The sequence below is a fragment of the Zalophus californianus genome, chromosome 9, assembly GCF_009762305.2.
Source record: "Zalophus californianus isolate mZalCal1 chromosome 9, mZalCal1.pri.v2, whole genome shotgun sequence".
NCBI lineage: Eukaryota > Metazoa > Chordata > Mammalia > Carnivora > Otariidae > Zalophus > Zalophus californianus.
Window position 1 is genome coordinate 127,778,421 of NC_045603.1, and position 13,629 is coordinate 127,792,049.

General features: G+C 40.1%; 1 protein-coding gene across 11 annotated transcripts in view; it reads right to left on the reverse strand.

Moving 5' to 3' along the window:
- PRPF18 (pre-mRNA processing factor 18) overlaps positions 1-13,629 on the reverse strand; it is a 103,851-nt gene that overhangs the window by 4,747 nt on the left and 85,475 nt on the right. For all 11 annotated transcript variants that reach the window (XM_027592109.2, XM_027592108.2, XM_027592107.2 and 8 more), the window contains one exon: positions 12,704-12,859. In XM_027592109.2, the coding sequence (XP_027447910.1) occupies positions 12,704-12,859 (156 nt within the window). The remainder of the gene's footprint in view (positions 1-12,703; positions 12,860-13,629) is intronic.

A 13,629-nucleotide genomic window follows, 5' to 3' on the forward strand; every position in this document is an offset into this window, starting at 1 on the left:
TGTAGCAGTCACCAGCAACACCACTCAGATGTACATGGAGAGAAATGTTTATTCACATGCACCCAAGGTACATACAACATAGAGCGAAACTGTCCACAGTAACAACAAAAGTCCTGGCAACAACCCAAATGTCCACGAGAGGAGAATATATGAATAAGCTTTAATATGCTCACCAGTGGAACATTTTACAGCAGTAAACATGAATTAACTAGAACTCCAGCAGGTTCCAACAGAGAGTGAAGCCCCAAGTGCCCAGCTTGAGCACCCACGTTAGGTACCCAGACAGCTGCTCTCCTGCGTATCTAGCAAGTGCTGCATATGTACCATCCTTGCGAGAACTGAGAAAAGAGCCACTCAAATCATCTTCTGTGTTCATGGGGGAATTCTGCTGATGAGCGATTCTGGTTGAGAACTGATATACATGCATCTTAGAAACAATGTTGAATGTAAAAAGCAAGTGGCAAAGGCCACATTAAGTATAATGTCATTTTAAGAAAAGGGAAAATCAACTTTAAAGAGAATATATGTCTTATAAATACACACATAATGTGGTAGAATTACTTTTGAAAAAGCAAGGCAATGACAAATTCAGACTAACAGTTACTTCTGGGGTAGAGGAGGAAACAGTCAAGGATCTTCAGAATGTTCTAGTTCTTAAGCTGGGAACAGGTCTCTAGATAGGTTTTTTGTTTCTTTCCTAACTTACATATTACATATATTCTTTTCTATTACCAAATATTACATGATAAAATCATTCTAATGTAATCATAAGAACACAAAACAACATCCCAAACCTGACCTGGCTAATCCTTCAGAATTTAGTCGAAGGATCCCTGTACTGCTTCTCTTCTGTACCTTTGGCATCTGTCACCAGGCTCTGATTCTTTTCAGGCAACTACGACACACACAAATTCGGACCTTACAAATTTCAAGTGCTTTTATCTCTTCTGCAGCTTGCCCAGTTCTTGGCCAATCTGTAACTTTGTAGCAACTTTTTAAATTGATGACAAGAACTGTCACTATTAGAACTCATCCGGTCTCTTTCAGCTCACCCTTCACAGATCCTTCTGTGATCTTTCAACATCCTTAGTTGGCATTTGGCTTTTAGTTATCCCTCTTGGCTTTCTCATCCACCACTGGGCAAACATACCTCTTAAGTCATTATCCAAATTCACCAACAAGAGAGGGACAAGAGTAGAAACCTGCAGCATGCCACTACAGATCTCTCCAGAACAATTCTGGAAAAAGCTCTCCAGCAGCAGTGAATCCTATTAACTCTTTCGTCTACCAGTCTACAAACTTCTTTGTTTACAAGGAGACACTCTGCCCAGTGTTTTATTGCAATCTATATATAAACCACCACCACCAAGCACAGTGGCACTTAATTTTAATGACCCGCAAGGCATTATTTGGCACAAATTAGTTTAAGGTTTCTCACCTTGGGTTTGCAAAACCTGAAGCCACCCAGTCCCTATCATAGTAACAAATGAAATCCTAACACAGGCCAAAGGCTGACTATGGTCAGAGCTCTACTGGATACGGAATATGAAATAGTATACAGCACACTGCCTGCTACTTAACTAGGATTCTCTCAGGATTCATTATCTTTCCTCAAAATGATACAATGAAATAGCATCGGCTCTTTAAACAAGAGCTTCAGGACCTAGCAGGAAAAGCAGTGTGTGGCTATCATTACACAAGGCAGTAACAGAAGGGCGTATCTGGAAGTTTGAGGAAGGGCAGAACGCAGCCTGAAAAGGCACACTGATATAACGGGGACCTAAATCATCGTCAAGCATTTAGAACTCTTACTGCGTAATCACCTAAGTATGCAAACAATGCTTACTTACACTCAGGGAAATCACCAAAAGCAAAACAACCACCAAAGAAGTCCCTGCAAAACCTCTTTGGTGTCACAGTTAACTAAACACAAATACACATCCCTTCCAATATAAACTGAACTATAATCTAACACATTCGACATCCGAGGGTCATGATTTTCAAACATCTTAAAGTCCTTCATAGATGTGAAGAGTGTCCATTCTGCTACTTAAGAAGTAGGAGTGTGGAGGAAGGTTAGGTTTCAGCTGATTTCCAAGAAGACCTCTGCAGGCAGTGCAGAGACCGTTCCCTTCGCCCCGCTCCTCTTCTCGGCGCCGGCCTGAGGATGAAGACCCTTCCCTCTCACAGTGCCACTTCTCCCGCTGGGGGTTCTAACCATGTGTATGCAGACATGTGATCTGTAGCCATGGGGATATATGTGATGGCACTGGCCTGGCACCTGACATTTTCTGAACAAAGAGGTGAGAAGGAAGAGGGCTTGAGAAAGCCCGCCCCGACGAAATGCAAGCAGCCTTAGTTGGCTGCAACACAGCAAGAATGATTATGAGCGAATACAAGGCCAACTGGTGTTCAGACTGCTGGAGGTGGTTTTCCCTGTAAGAAATGGAATCTTGGCTGTTGGATCCTCATAGGAGATATTTGTGATGCTTACTTAACCTCACTAAGCAGATTCTAGGATTTAAAAATAAATACCAGTATCCTGTCTGAAATCTCAGTTGCCAAAAGGTTGTGAAATTCAACAGTCTGAGTCATAAATAGTTACCATGAAACACTACAATTCATTTTTGCAGTAAGGACTCCTAGTACGCAGCACAAGTTTTTCAAGGGGCGTAATGTCAGGGCAGCATATGGTTATTTTCCAAATGGAAACAAATCTTTTCAATTAGATCTCCCGGGATTGCTGTTTCAGATTGCTTGAGGATGCTTAAGCCAGTAAGACAATGAACTGCTTGGCTTAGCTTACTGCAAACAGCTTCTTAAAAACTGGTGCTTTTAAATGTAATTTTTATTGCCATGAAAGCAGTACATTTATTTAAGAAATCTTTATTCAGGGGCTACAGTGTGCCAAGCACTGCTCTAGGCTGAGAATACAGGGAACAGAGCAGACAAAAATCCCCACACTCATTGAGATTATCTTCTAATGAGAGAACACAGTCAAGAAACAAAAGGAGTATGTAAAACACCTAATGTTAGATGATAAATGCTATGGCGAAAAATACAGCAGGGAAGGGGTGTGTGTGGACACAGGGGGTGGCCAGCAGAGCTCTGAGCAAGAGAGCATCATAATCGGATTCATATTTTAACTGCATCGCTCTGGGTGCTGTGCAGATACCGAAGAGGGGCAAGGACAGGGGGCGCCTGGCTGGCTCAGTCAGTAGAGCATGCGACTCTTGATCTCAGGGTTCTAAGTTCAAGCCCCACGTTGGGTGTAGAGATTACTTAAAAATAAAATCTTAAGGGGCGCCTGGGTGGCTCAGTCGTTAAGTGTCTGCCTTCGGCTCAGGTCATGATCCCAGGGTCCTGGGATCGAGCCCCGCATCGGGCTCCCTGCTCGGCGGGAAGCCTGCTTCTCCCTCTCCCACTCCCCCTGCTTGTGTTCCCTCTCTGTGTCTCTGTCAAATAAATAAATAAAATCTTAAAATAAATAAAATCTTTAAAAAAAAAAAAAAGAGCAAGGATAAAAGCTCAGAGTCCAGACAGGAGACGCTGCAGTAACTCAGGTGAAAGAGGCTGGTGGTTGAGCCCAGGTGGCAGCAGTGACAGTGTTGAGAAGGGGCCAGACCGCAGATATACTCTGCATATAGAACCTTCAAGGTTTGCCGACACACAGGTTATGGGCTAAGACAGGGAAACTATGCCATGTTTTGTGTATAATTATTTTTTGAAGTCATATATTAAATAATGGCAGTCCTCTGCCTCAGCCTTTCCAATCCCTAATTCTAGCACCCCAGAGGCAACCACTTTAAATCTCGTGTTTCTTCTGGTATTTACTGCCATCTTTCTAAATATTGAGACAGTGCTTGATTTTCCTTCTGTCTCAAAAGAATAGTCTGTACTGACTTCCTACTGTGAAAGCGGACATTTAATCCTCTTACACCACACCCACTGGCCCTTCACAGGCTCACACACGTAAAGGCGGTTCTCTTCCCCACCCTCCCCAATCACAATTCCTGGTGAAGGCAACATTCAGGATTTACTGCAGACTGTCTACACAAATATTATCCAAAGCAGAGCCACATGGTATATTATGATATCCCCTTTCATATTTATCTGTTTATGGAGATACCACCAATTCATTCTCCACCAGCAGACTACGCTCCATATGACCGAATGTAACAGGTAATTTATCTGTTCCATTTTTCTCCTGGAGCCCTCCATGTGTTCCAGAACAAACGAACTCCAGATCTCTTTGTGCTGCTACTACCCTAGAGCATCCCTTCACCTCCAACCTGGCAGTTCCTTTTGATCCACTCCTGTGCTGGATCTCGTTTCCTGGATCTTTTTCATTTCCGTCCTCTGGTAGAGGCGACCTAACACAGTGGACTTCGGAGTACCCAGGTTCAAGTCCTCATTCCACCACTTCCTAGCTGTGGAACCTTGGGAACTAACTTCTCCATGGCTCAGTTTCTCTACTTGGAAAACAGAGAAATTGTACCATCAACCTCATATTGTTGCTCTAAAGTGCTAAATAAAGTGAAGCACAGGGTGAGCACTATGTAAATGTTAGCTATAGTAATGATTCCAGAGGATATGTGAGAGGTCACAGTCTGAAGACATTCTGAGACTCGTCTGAAAATATCTTTAGCCTATATTCACACTTAACTGATAGTTCAGAGAAGAGTGTTGAGTTGAAAATTATTTTCCTTGCTATGACACAGGTACTCTTCCAGTCTCCCAGCTTCCAGAACTGTTAATGAGAAGTACGATGGCATCTGAATTCCTGAGTCCCTGTAAATGACCTATTTCTTTTCTCCCAAAGCATTTAAGGTCTTTTTTTTTTTTTTGATCTTTGGCCTTCCAACATTTCATTATATCAGATCTTGACGTGAGAGCTTTCCTGTTCATTTGCTATGTATTCAGTGCTAGAATGCTTTTCATTCTAGACACTCATATCCTTCAGCTCTGGGAAGTTTTTCTGCATTCATCTTTACTTCCTACCCTCCAATTTCTCTGTTCGCTTTTTCCTGGAATCTGAATAGTGCAGATCTTTCTAGATGGACTCCTTCATTCTCTTATCCTTCTAACTCTTTTCACTTTTGAATTTCCGCTATAATGTTTAATTTGTAGGAGCTAATTTTGATTCTCTGTTCTTTGTGGCATACTGCTATTTCAAGGGTACAGCCTTAGCTAAGGATATTAAGCAAGCTTTTAATTGAAGGTTTGTTTTTTTTTCCCCCCGTTCCTTCTTTCTCTGAATTCCTTTTTTTCTATGGTTTATTGTGTCGCTTTCACATTGTAAACTTTCTCTAAAGGTCTGATGATCCTAGGTGAACATTCATATTTATGCATAAGGCACTGAAGAGTTAAGGGAAACTCCCTGAATGGAAAGGGTTTGTCAATGGAGCTTCATCTGGGGACAATATGGCAGAAAGCTAGGTTTTTTTTGTTTTTTTTTCTCATTGGAGGACTACTGAGTGTCAATAACTGCCTCTTTTGAGTCAGTTCAAAGAGAAGAATCCTCTCAATTCCTGAGTGGGAAGGTAAAAACCCGGGTTCCAGCATCACAGGAACCAGGGCAGAACAGGACCTACAGGGCTCATTTGTCAATACATAGGCTCTCAGCTAAGTATACTGTTTTCACTACAGCATGCCACCCTTCCTGAACAGTACAAATCCCTCAGGAAGTTAACTAGCTTTTTGCTAGAGAAAGGCCCACTTGGGTAAGGGAGAAGGAACCTCTAGGGTACTTACCCTAAATTCTCAACCACTCCCTTGTTTTCAGCCCCATCCTATAGTCTGGCCTTTTAGAAGAGGTGCCTAACAGCCCCACATCTTGATCCTTCCAGATTCTACCCAGTTTACATTAATGGCTCCTTAAGGACTCCTCCCCACACAAATTTAACCAAACTGATTATTTTTTTCATCAGTATGTTTCTAGAAAAATATATGCATTTAAATAAAAGTCTAATTGATGAGCTGTACACTTAAAAGTGATGAACACAGTAAATTCTGTGTATTTCACAACTTTCCAAAAATCTAATTGAAAGCGTTACAGAATATTTTAGATAAAGTATAAAAATAGCAAATACAGACACAGTTTGGTGTATTATAGCATGTGATACAGAATACAAATTCTACATAATGAACGTTGCTTATACCCAGATAAATCAATGAACCATAACGTCAACTTGCATCCACTAAAAAACTACCAATTATTATTGCAGAAAAGAGTAACTTTTTAAAACCGAACTAAACTACAATCACAATTCTTTCACTAGACTTGCCTTTTATAAACTCTCATTAGTTACTAGGACTTGAAGATGATTTTGTTGTTCTTAAGTAATCTTTGTATTGAAATATAAAGAAGACATTTCATCACATCAATTACTTCTGTCCCTGTCACTAGTCTACACTCTAAGAACAAAGTCTTGAAAATGAAAGTACAGATCTGTCTAGTGATACAGCCCAAGAATGTGAAGAGTAAGAGATTAGCTGAGTGACATCTTTTTTTTAATTTTATTATGTTATGTTAGTCACCATACGTACATCATTAGTTTTTGATGTAGTGTTCTATGAGTGACATTTTCTACCTAGCTATTTAAAATTCTGTCAGTGAGCTGCCAAAGTTCTAATAAAGAAATGAATTAACATGACACAAGAATTAATCCTGACTTTGGACTGAAGGAATACTCAGCTGACCTGAAACAGAATATTCAAAAACCGTGTGCTTAATAATGCAAAGTTAATTTCCACAATTTCAACTAACACCCACAGTTAGGCATAAAATAAAAGGCCCATTCCTTCAAAAACTGTCTACAGGAATTCTTTTCACCCAAGACCATTAAAATTGCATTCATCTAAATAACTCATTCTAGCCTTTTAAATAACTTATCTGGATCTTGCTACTTGGGATGATGAAAAGTCCCACTGCAAGTATCTCAAAAGTATAAGAATTTTCAGTATCTGTAGAACTTAATGGACACTTAAGCAAAACCGGTAACTCGGGACTAACTCAGTCTGCCTTGTTTATGGTAAGAAACAGAGCTGCATTCATTTTTCCACTTGTCTGAATGCTTCAAGAGAATGTATTTCTAAGGGCGCCTGGGTGGCTCAGTCGTTAAGTGTCTGCCTTCTGCTCAGGTCATGATCCCTGGGTCCTGGGATCGAGTCCCGCATCTGGCTCCCTGCTCAGTGGGAAGCCTGCTTCTCCCTTTCCCTCTGCCCCCCCCCCCGCCCCCGCTTATGTTCTCTGTGTCTCTGTCAAATAAATACAATCTTTAAAAAAAGAAAGAAAAGAACGTATTTCTAGCTCATAGGCTCGTTGTTTCACAGAAAGTAACAAAGCACAATCACAAGCGAGGATTACATTTTGAAAACAGCACTTGCCTGCTTAGGGCTAATTAGCTAAGTTAGGATTTATACTAAATGACCCATCTGGGAGATTTCCTTTATTTGATTACCAGGCTTTCCCAGTGCAGGGTGACCTTTTTTTCAAGCATGTAGTTGAGGAATAGATTTAGTACCCCAACTTAAATGTCTGTTTACTATCAGTTCAGCTGTCAGCTGAAAAAGAAACATGCACTGCTTAAATCAGCATTCCCCAAAATGTGTTTCTACTGAACACTGGTATTCTGTGATATTAAAAGGTGATGTATATGATCGATAAATGCTAGCAGTATTTTTCTCTAAAAATTTAATATGGCAGAAAGTATTAAATGGGTAAACAGTATGTTATCAAGCAATAACCTGCCTTTAAGAAAGGGTGGATCATAGCCAAGAATGCCAGGAGGTAGCATGAAGCCACATGACCCACAAATGTGACATATACTTCGATGCTTAGGGAATGTTTACCAGCTAACCATGAGACCGTATATTCAATATATGGATCAAGTTGTGACCACTCAGTGCAGTGACTAAAGTGTCTGTTTTACCATTTGGGGCAATACATGAATATATTATAAATTTACAAATGTTCCATGAACAAATAAATTTGGCAAATGCTAGTATATATGCCAAAACCTGAAATACAGATTGAAATAACTAAGAAAAAATGTTGGGATTTACTAGAGAATTTAGTAACTTAGATTACTGAAAACAACAACTTGTCAGAGCAGACTGTTATGGGACATTTGCCTTTTATAATAGTGCAACTCTAAGAAAAATTATTCAGAATGAGTATTACTCCTTAATCATCTAATCCCCCCCAAAATCTGTTGTAACACAGTACACAGATTAACCTAGATATATGAGGGACGTTTCAGCAGGAAACAAAGAGCATACTCAAACTCAAAAACTTGATGGTAGTAATTCCAAGAACTTCACGAAGACATGGGATGGGCGGGACCTGGGACCAACAGGAGACAGTCTAGTGCCCCAGAGCTAGCAATACTGGGAAGCAGTACCCAGCCTGTGCTCTGAGGGGCAAGGAAGGGGGGAGGGGTAGCTAACCGAAGCCCAGAGATGGTAACTGTATGCAGACAGCCATCTGGGAGAAGCTATGGCCTCCGACAGGAGGTGCCATCAACCCTTAGTGACCTCACAGGGAGGAAGGTAAGGAAATAAGTACCCCAAACCTACACAACGCCTTCCCGTCCCTCTCACTGCCTACCCCAATCGGAACCAAAAGGCAAGGGAGCCTGTCAATAGTGTTCATAAAAGCCAGGTTTTGGGGGCACAGGACAAGGTGAGGAAGAGTGGAGAGTGGACCTGCCAAGCAAACAGCCACCTGAGGTGCATTTCAGCTTTTCCTCCTTCTCATCTTTACAGACAAGAATGCCCAAGACGTGAACCTTTTCAAGAGAGGTCTTTAAATGACTCAATTATAAAGTCTCATCAATAACCAAGAGCTTACTATAATCTGTATAAAAGAAACTTTACCCAAATCTGGGCCAAAGGTTACAATCTGTATTTGGCAAACAAAGTTCTTGAAGTTACTAACACCATTTTAAATCTAACCCCAGATTTGAGGCTAGCTAATAAACTATACAACTTTTCTTTGATCTGCATGGTGAAAAAACCCTCCCTGTGGTGTGTTTAATTTTTGTGAGCGAGAGAACACTTCAAATAACTTTCACAGTTTAAATTCTATAGAGGTTTGCATAAAACCCGAAGATGAAATCATGGTACAATAAAATAGCCTCTTGGATTGTTTTCAACCATATTTCCTAACACAGACATTTCTCACCAGGATCTTTAAATAATTATTCCATACATCCAAGATTCCAGTAAATGATGTCCAAAAAGAGGCAAAATTAACCTATAGGTTATTTCTGATGGCAAGAGGACTTGGGCTGGGAAGAGGCATGAACAAACTTCTGCAGTGCTGTTAGGAGCATTCTGTATCTAGATGTTGTTTTCTGTCTTGGTAAATTATGACGCATACCAAGAATCACTGGGCTGTACAATGAAGAGGAGCACACCTCACACACCCACTGCCTTTTAGAGGTCTACTGTTATCTCAATTTAGTAAGACAGTTACCCTATTGAAGGACTTCCATGATTACCTACTCAGCCAATATCTTAAGGAAGAAAATGTGTGGGTCAGGCAGTTACCAGAGGTCAGCAAACTAGGGTCCACAGGCCACACACTTCTTTCCTAAGTGGAGCTTTCCTGGAACGCAGCCACCAGCTGCTTTCACACCCCAGCTGTGGGGTCCAAGAGGTGCAAAAGACACCTGGGAAACGCAAAGCCTCAAGTATTTTCTATCTTACCCTTTAAGACAAGTTTGTCAACCCCTGACTTAATCTTCAAATAATATATTTAACAGGCGAAGAACTCAAAAGACAAATTACTCCGTTCATCGCCATCAAGAATTTCATAAAACTCTCACGTGGGGATGGCAGTGTTCTTTGGCCTTGAGCTGATCAGCACCACAGGTTTATGTTAAGACATAAAAAAAACCCAGCATTTTATTTGTCCTTATACAATGCTAATTTAATTTGGTGTCACTGTTTTAAAAATAAAATCATACTTTTTTTTTTTTTTTAGAAAAAATTAAGATAGTTGGCATATTAAAAAAAAAAAAAAAAAAGGTGGAAGATGGAGCAACACTGACCCCTATCCCTCCAAGGGAACAACGAGTTGAAGTGACTCCAGCAGCACCAGTGAGGGTTAAACATCAGCTGACCCCTCCCACTAGCCTTCATCATCCCCTGTTACGACAGAGTTGAGACAAAATGAGATACTGCTTCGATTCTGCCTATATGAAAAGTAGGAAAACAAAAGACAGAGGGTCAAGTGTTTCTTACCGCTCAGCTCACTTACTACTGTCATGGGCATGTGAGTTTGCAACCTTAGGTTTAAGCAATGGCCCCAAGGGAAAATGGCAGAGCAGAATGAAAGATACCGAGGAGCAAAAAGGGCAATAGTTAACGTGATGCTTGCAAACATCAAGTGGCAGGGATCTCCCCTCACATCTTCCCAGTGGCCCTACTCCTGTCTCAGGGCACTTCTGTTAAAAAGCTTTGTCCTATTTTTGCAACCTCTTGTGAGGCTATCTGTAATTATTCTAAAAATAAACGTTTAATAAAAAGAAAACTATTGTTTCCTTACACTGATTAAAAACATGCCTTCCTTCCCATACCTTAACTGATCCTTAACTACAGGACAAATTGACTCCCTTTTCTGCCAGAAAGTTCCACCATTATCTACAGCTCTCTTGCCCAGATCCCCAACAGTCTCCTTTCTCAAAGAACTACAAAAGTAACAAGACTTTCACATTTCTTGTCCTATACAATATTCATTCAATCAGCAAATATTTATGGAGCACCCACTTTTGAGTAAGGTACTGACTGTTCTAGACTCTGGGTATGTAACAGTGAACTATGTTCTTGCCTTGTGGAACCTACAATTAAATTATTATGTCTAATAATGTAGCATAAGCTACCATTAGACTCTGTAGCAGCCATATCATAATATCAATTTTATTGCATGTATAGCTTACTAAATTCCCTAATCCTTTCTCATATATACACTGCTCAGACTGTATAGTCAAGCAAGCAGGTCACTGGATCCAAATGTTTTTTATGGTCATCCTTGCTAAATATTATTTTTTTAGAATCTGTTCTTTCCGTCAGTCTGTCAAGAACTTTTGGAATGCCAATGTCTTTTCTACCTTAACACACACCCTACCCTTGTCCGTAAATCTGATAAATAAACCTCTCTGTAGAGTCATCCAAATCAGTCATTAAAATGTTTAACAGGACAATACTGAGGTAACTAAGAACCCCATGACATCTCACTAGCATCCACCTAGACATGGATCCATTATTCAGTCCCCTGCGGCATCCCGCACTCAACCTGCTATGAGTCCACCTGACTGCAGTATCATATTAACATCTGTCCACAAGAAAATTACTGGGTTCAAGTCAAACACCCTCCTAAAGGTTAGTTACTTACCAATTTTCCCTCATCATCTTGGGGGAAAAAGGAGGATTTTTTTTTTAAATGGGAAGGGAACAGTTAAAAAGGAAGACCAATGGAAGAATAGGTCATTATACAGCTTCTAAAAATAAATCAGAAATCTTTAAAAATGTTAGATATATTTTTAAGAAGAAAATCAGTTTGAGCGGAAGTGGAAATCGTGCCATTCCTGAAAAGCAAAAACCTGTTTTTGAGACAATTTATGTTGTTATATGGACTTTACAGACACACTGGCTTTGGCCATGGTACAGTTGAACACAATTAGCGAATTTAATCTTTGGAAACTGTTTTCTATTGTTAAAGCCAAACGACTTTCCCCACCACCCCAACCCCCTGCTGAAATAAACTTTTTGCCTTCAATACAGTCACTGCTGGTTATTAAAAAAACGGAAAGGTCTTTGAATTTCAACAAGTATATCTGAACTCTATAAATTCTACAATTCATATTAGGGAGTCAAGCTGAACTATTTGAAAATGCTAATATATATGAATAAGGCATAAAGCATGAAGCACAAGTTAATCTTCAGCACTTGGGATTGAAATCACATAACAAGATAATTCATGAATATGGTAATAATCGCTCTCTGGCACAAAACCTGAAAGCACGTTATGCATTCTAAGCAAATTTTACATTTTAAGTAAACTTCCTGAGTATCATCTTCAAACTTTAGAATTAACATCTGGCACAAGTCATTGGACACAATCCGGGATTTTTGACAATTTGGCAAAAGTGGCATTAACAGTTGACGTTTTTCCCCCCAACTAAGGAGAAAAGTTTTACCCAACAGAAACAAGTTTATGTGAGGCACAGAGAACCATAAGAAAATAAACTTAAACCTTTAGCCCTGTTTGTGTCAAGAAGGGTCATTAAATGTTACTGAAAAATAATTTTATTCATTAAAGCCAGATTTTTACTACTCATACCTTCTTTTTAACCCAGATGTTAAATCTATCTGGAAAATAACAAAATGAGATTTACTGCTAAATAGTCTAAATTTGTCCTTCTTCACCAAACTTCCAAAGCCAACTGAAATAGCATTATTTCAATGCTGACGTAATTAAAGCACAACACCTCACCCTGTCTGGTGTCATATATGAAACTTACAAGGTTTCTATTTTATTCCGTGGAGAGGTCTTAAACATAAGTACTTAAAAGTGGACCTGTGTTCTATCATATATCCAATTTGCTATAATTCTTCTCCTGCTCTCAAAATTGACAGTTTGGGAATTGTAGAATGTTAACCTCCAGAGCAATTTCTTTCCCTCCCAATTGCTTACCTGAATATATTTCCGCTGTGTCTCATCATTTAAAACATGTGCAACATGCTTAGAAAAAATCTTTTCTCTGCCAGTTCTGGCATGGATACCAACCATGGTGACACCTATGGGCCAAGGGGCATTTCCAATGGCCATCTGAAGATAAGCATCATTAGCCTAAAAAGAAAAGTTTAAGAGATTAGAAAAGGAAATACTGGGTTGGTCCCAATTTGTGAAGTATTTCACAGCCCTTTATGACATAATTTTCATCCATCTCTTGAGCATGTTGAAAGTATTACCATTCCCATTATTCAAACAAAAGAAATTAAAATATGAGGTGATGGACTGCCCTGCCCAAGTCCATGGAAAACCAGAAACCAAAGCTAATCCTGTGAGTAAAAAGACAAACATTCCTTTGTAGCCTTTGTGCACTGGCAACTAACACATTTCAGATCTGGAATTACCAGGCAGGTAATTTGATGCACTGACAGAAACTCTAGTTTGGGTCTCCTCTAGACCCAGTCTTCTCCGCAGGTGGTCACACACTGAAGATGGAGGCTAACTGGTTCTTCAGAATCCAACCTGCAACTATGTCTACTGTGTGCACAGCCCTGCAGGCCTCTGAAAGCAGTGGGGGCTCTGTGAGCTGGGACTATCATACAGGGTCCACAGCAGAGGTGTAAACAGAGATTAAATACTAACCCTCGAGCCGAATAGTTACAGGATGAGATCGTTTCACTTTGGCCCCTCTACACCTCCCACCTGCCAAGAACGTTAAAAGAAAAGCTACAGAATGTAAGGAGAGAACCCGATGAAGAAATGGCTTTTTTTCTAAACCAAGTCTGGCTACCTAGAAGGAAAAAAAGGAGAATAAAATAGAAATCAAGTAAATTCTGAAAGACCCCTAGGGTTTCAGGGAGGTTCATATAGTCAGGTCTCGAGGAGAT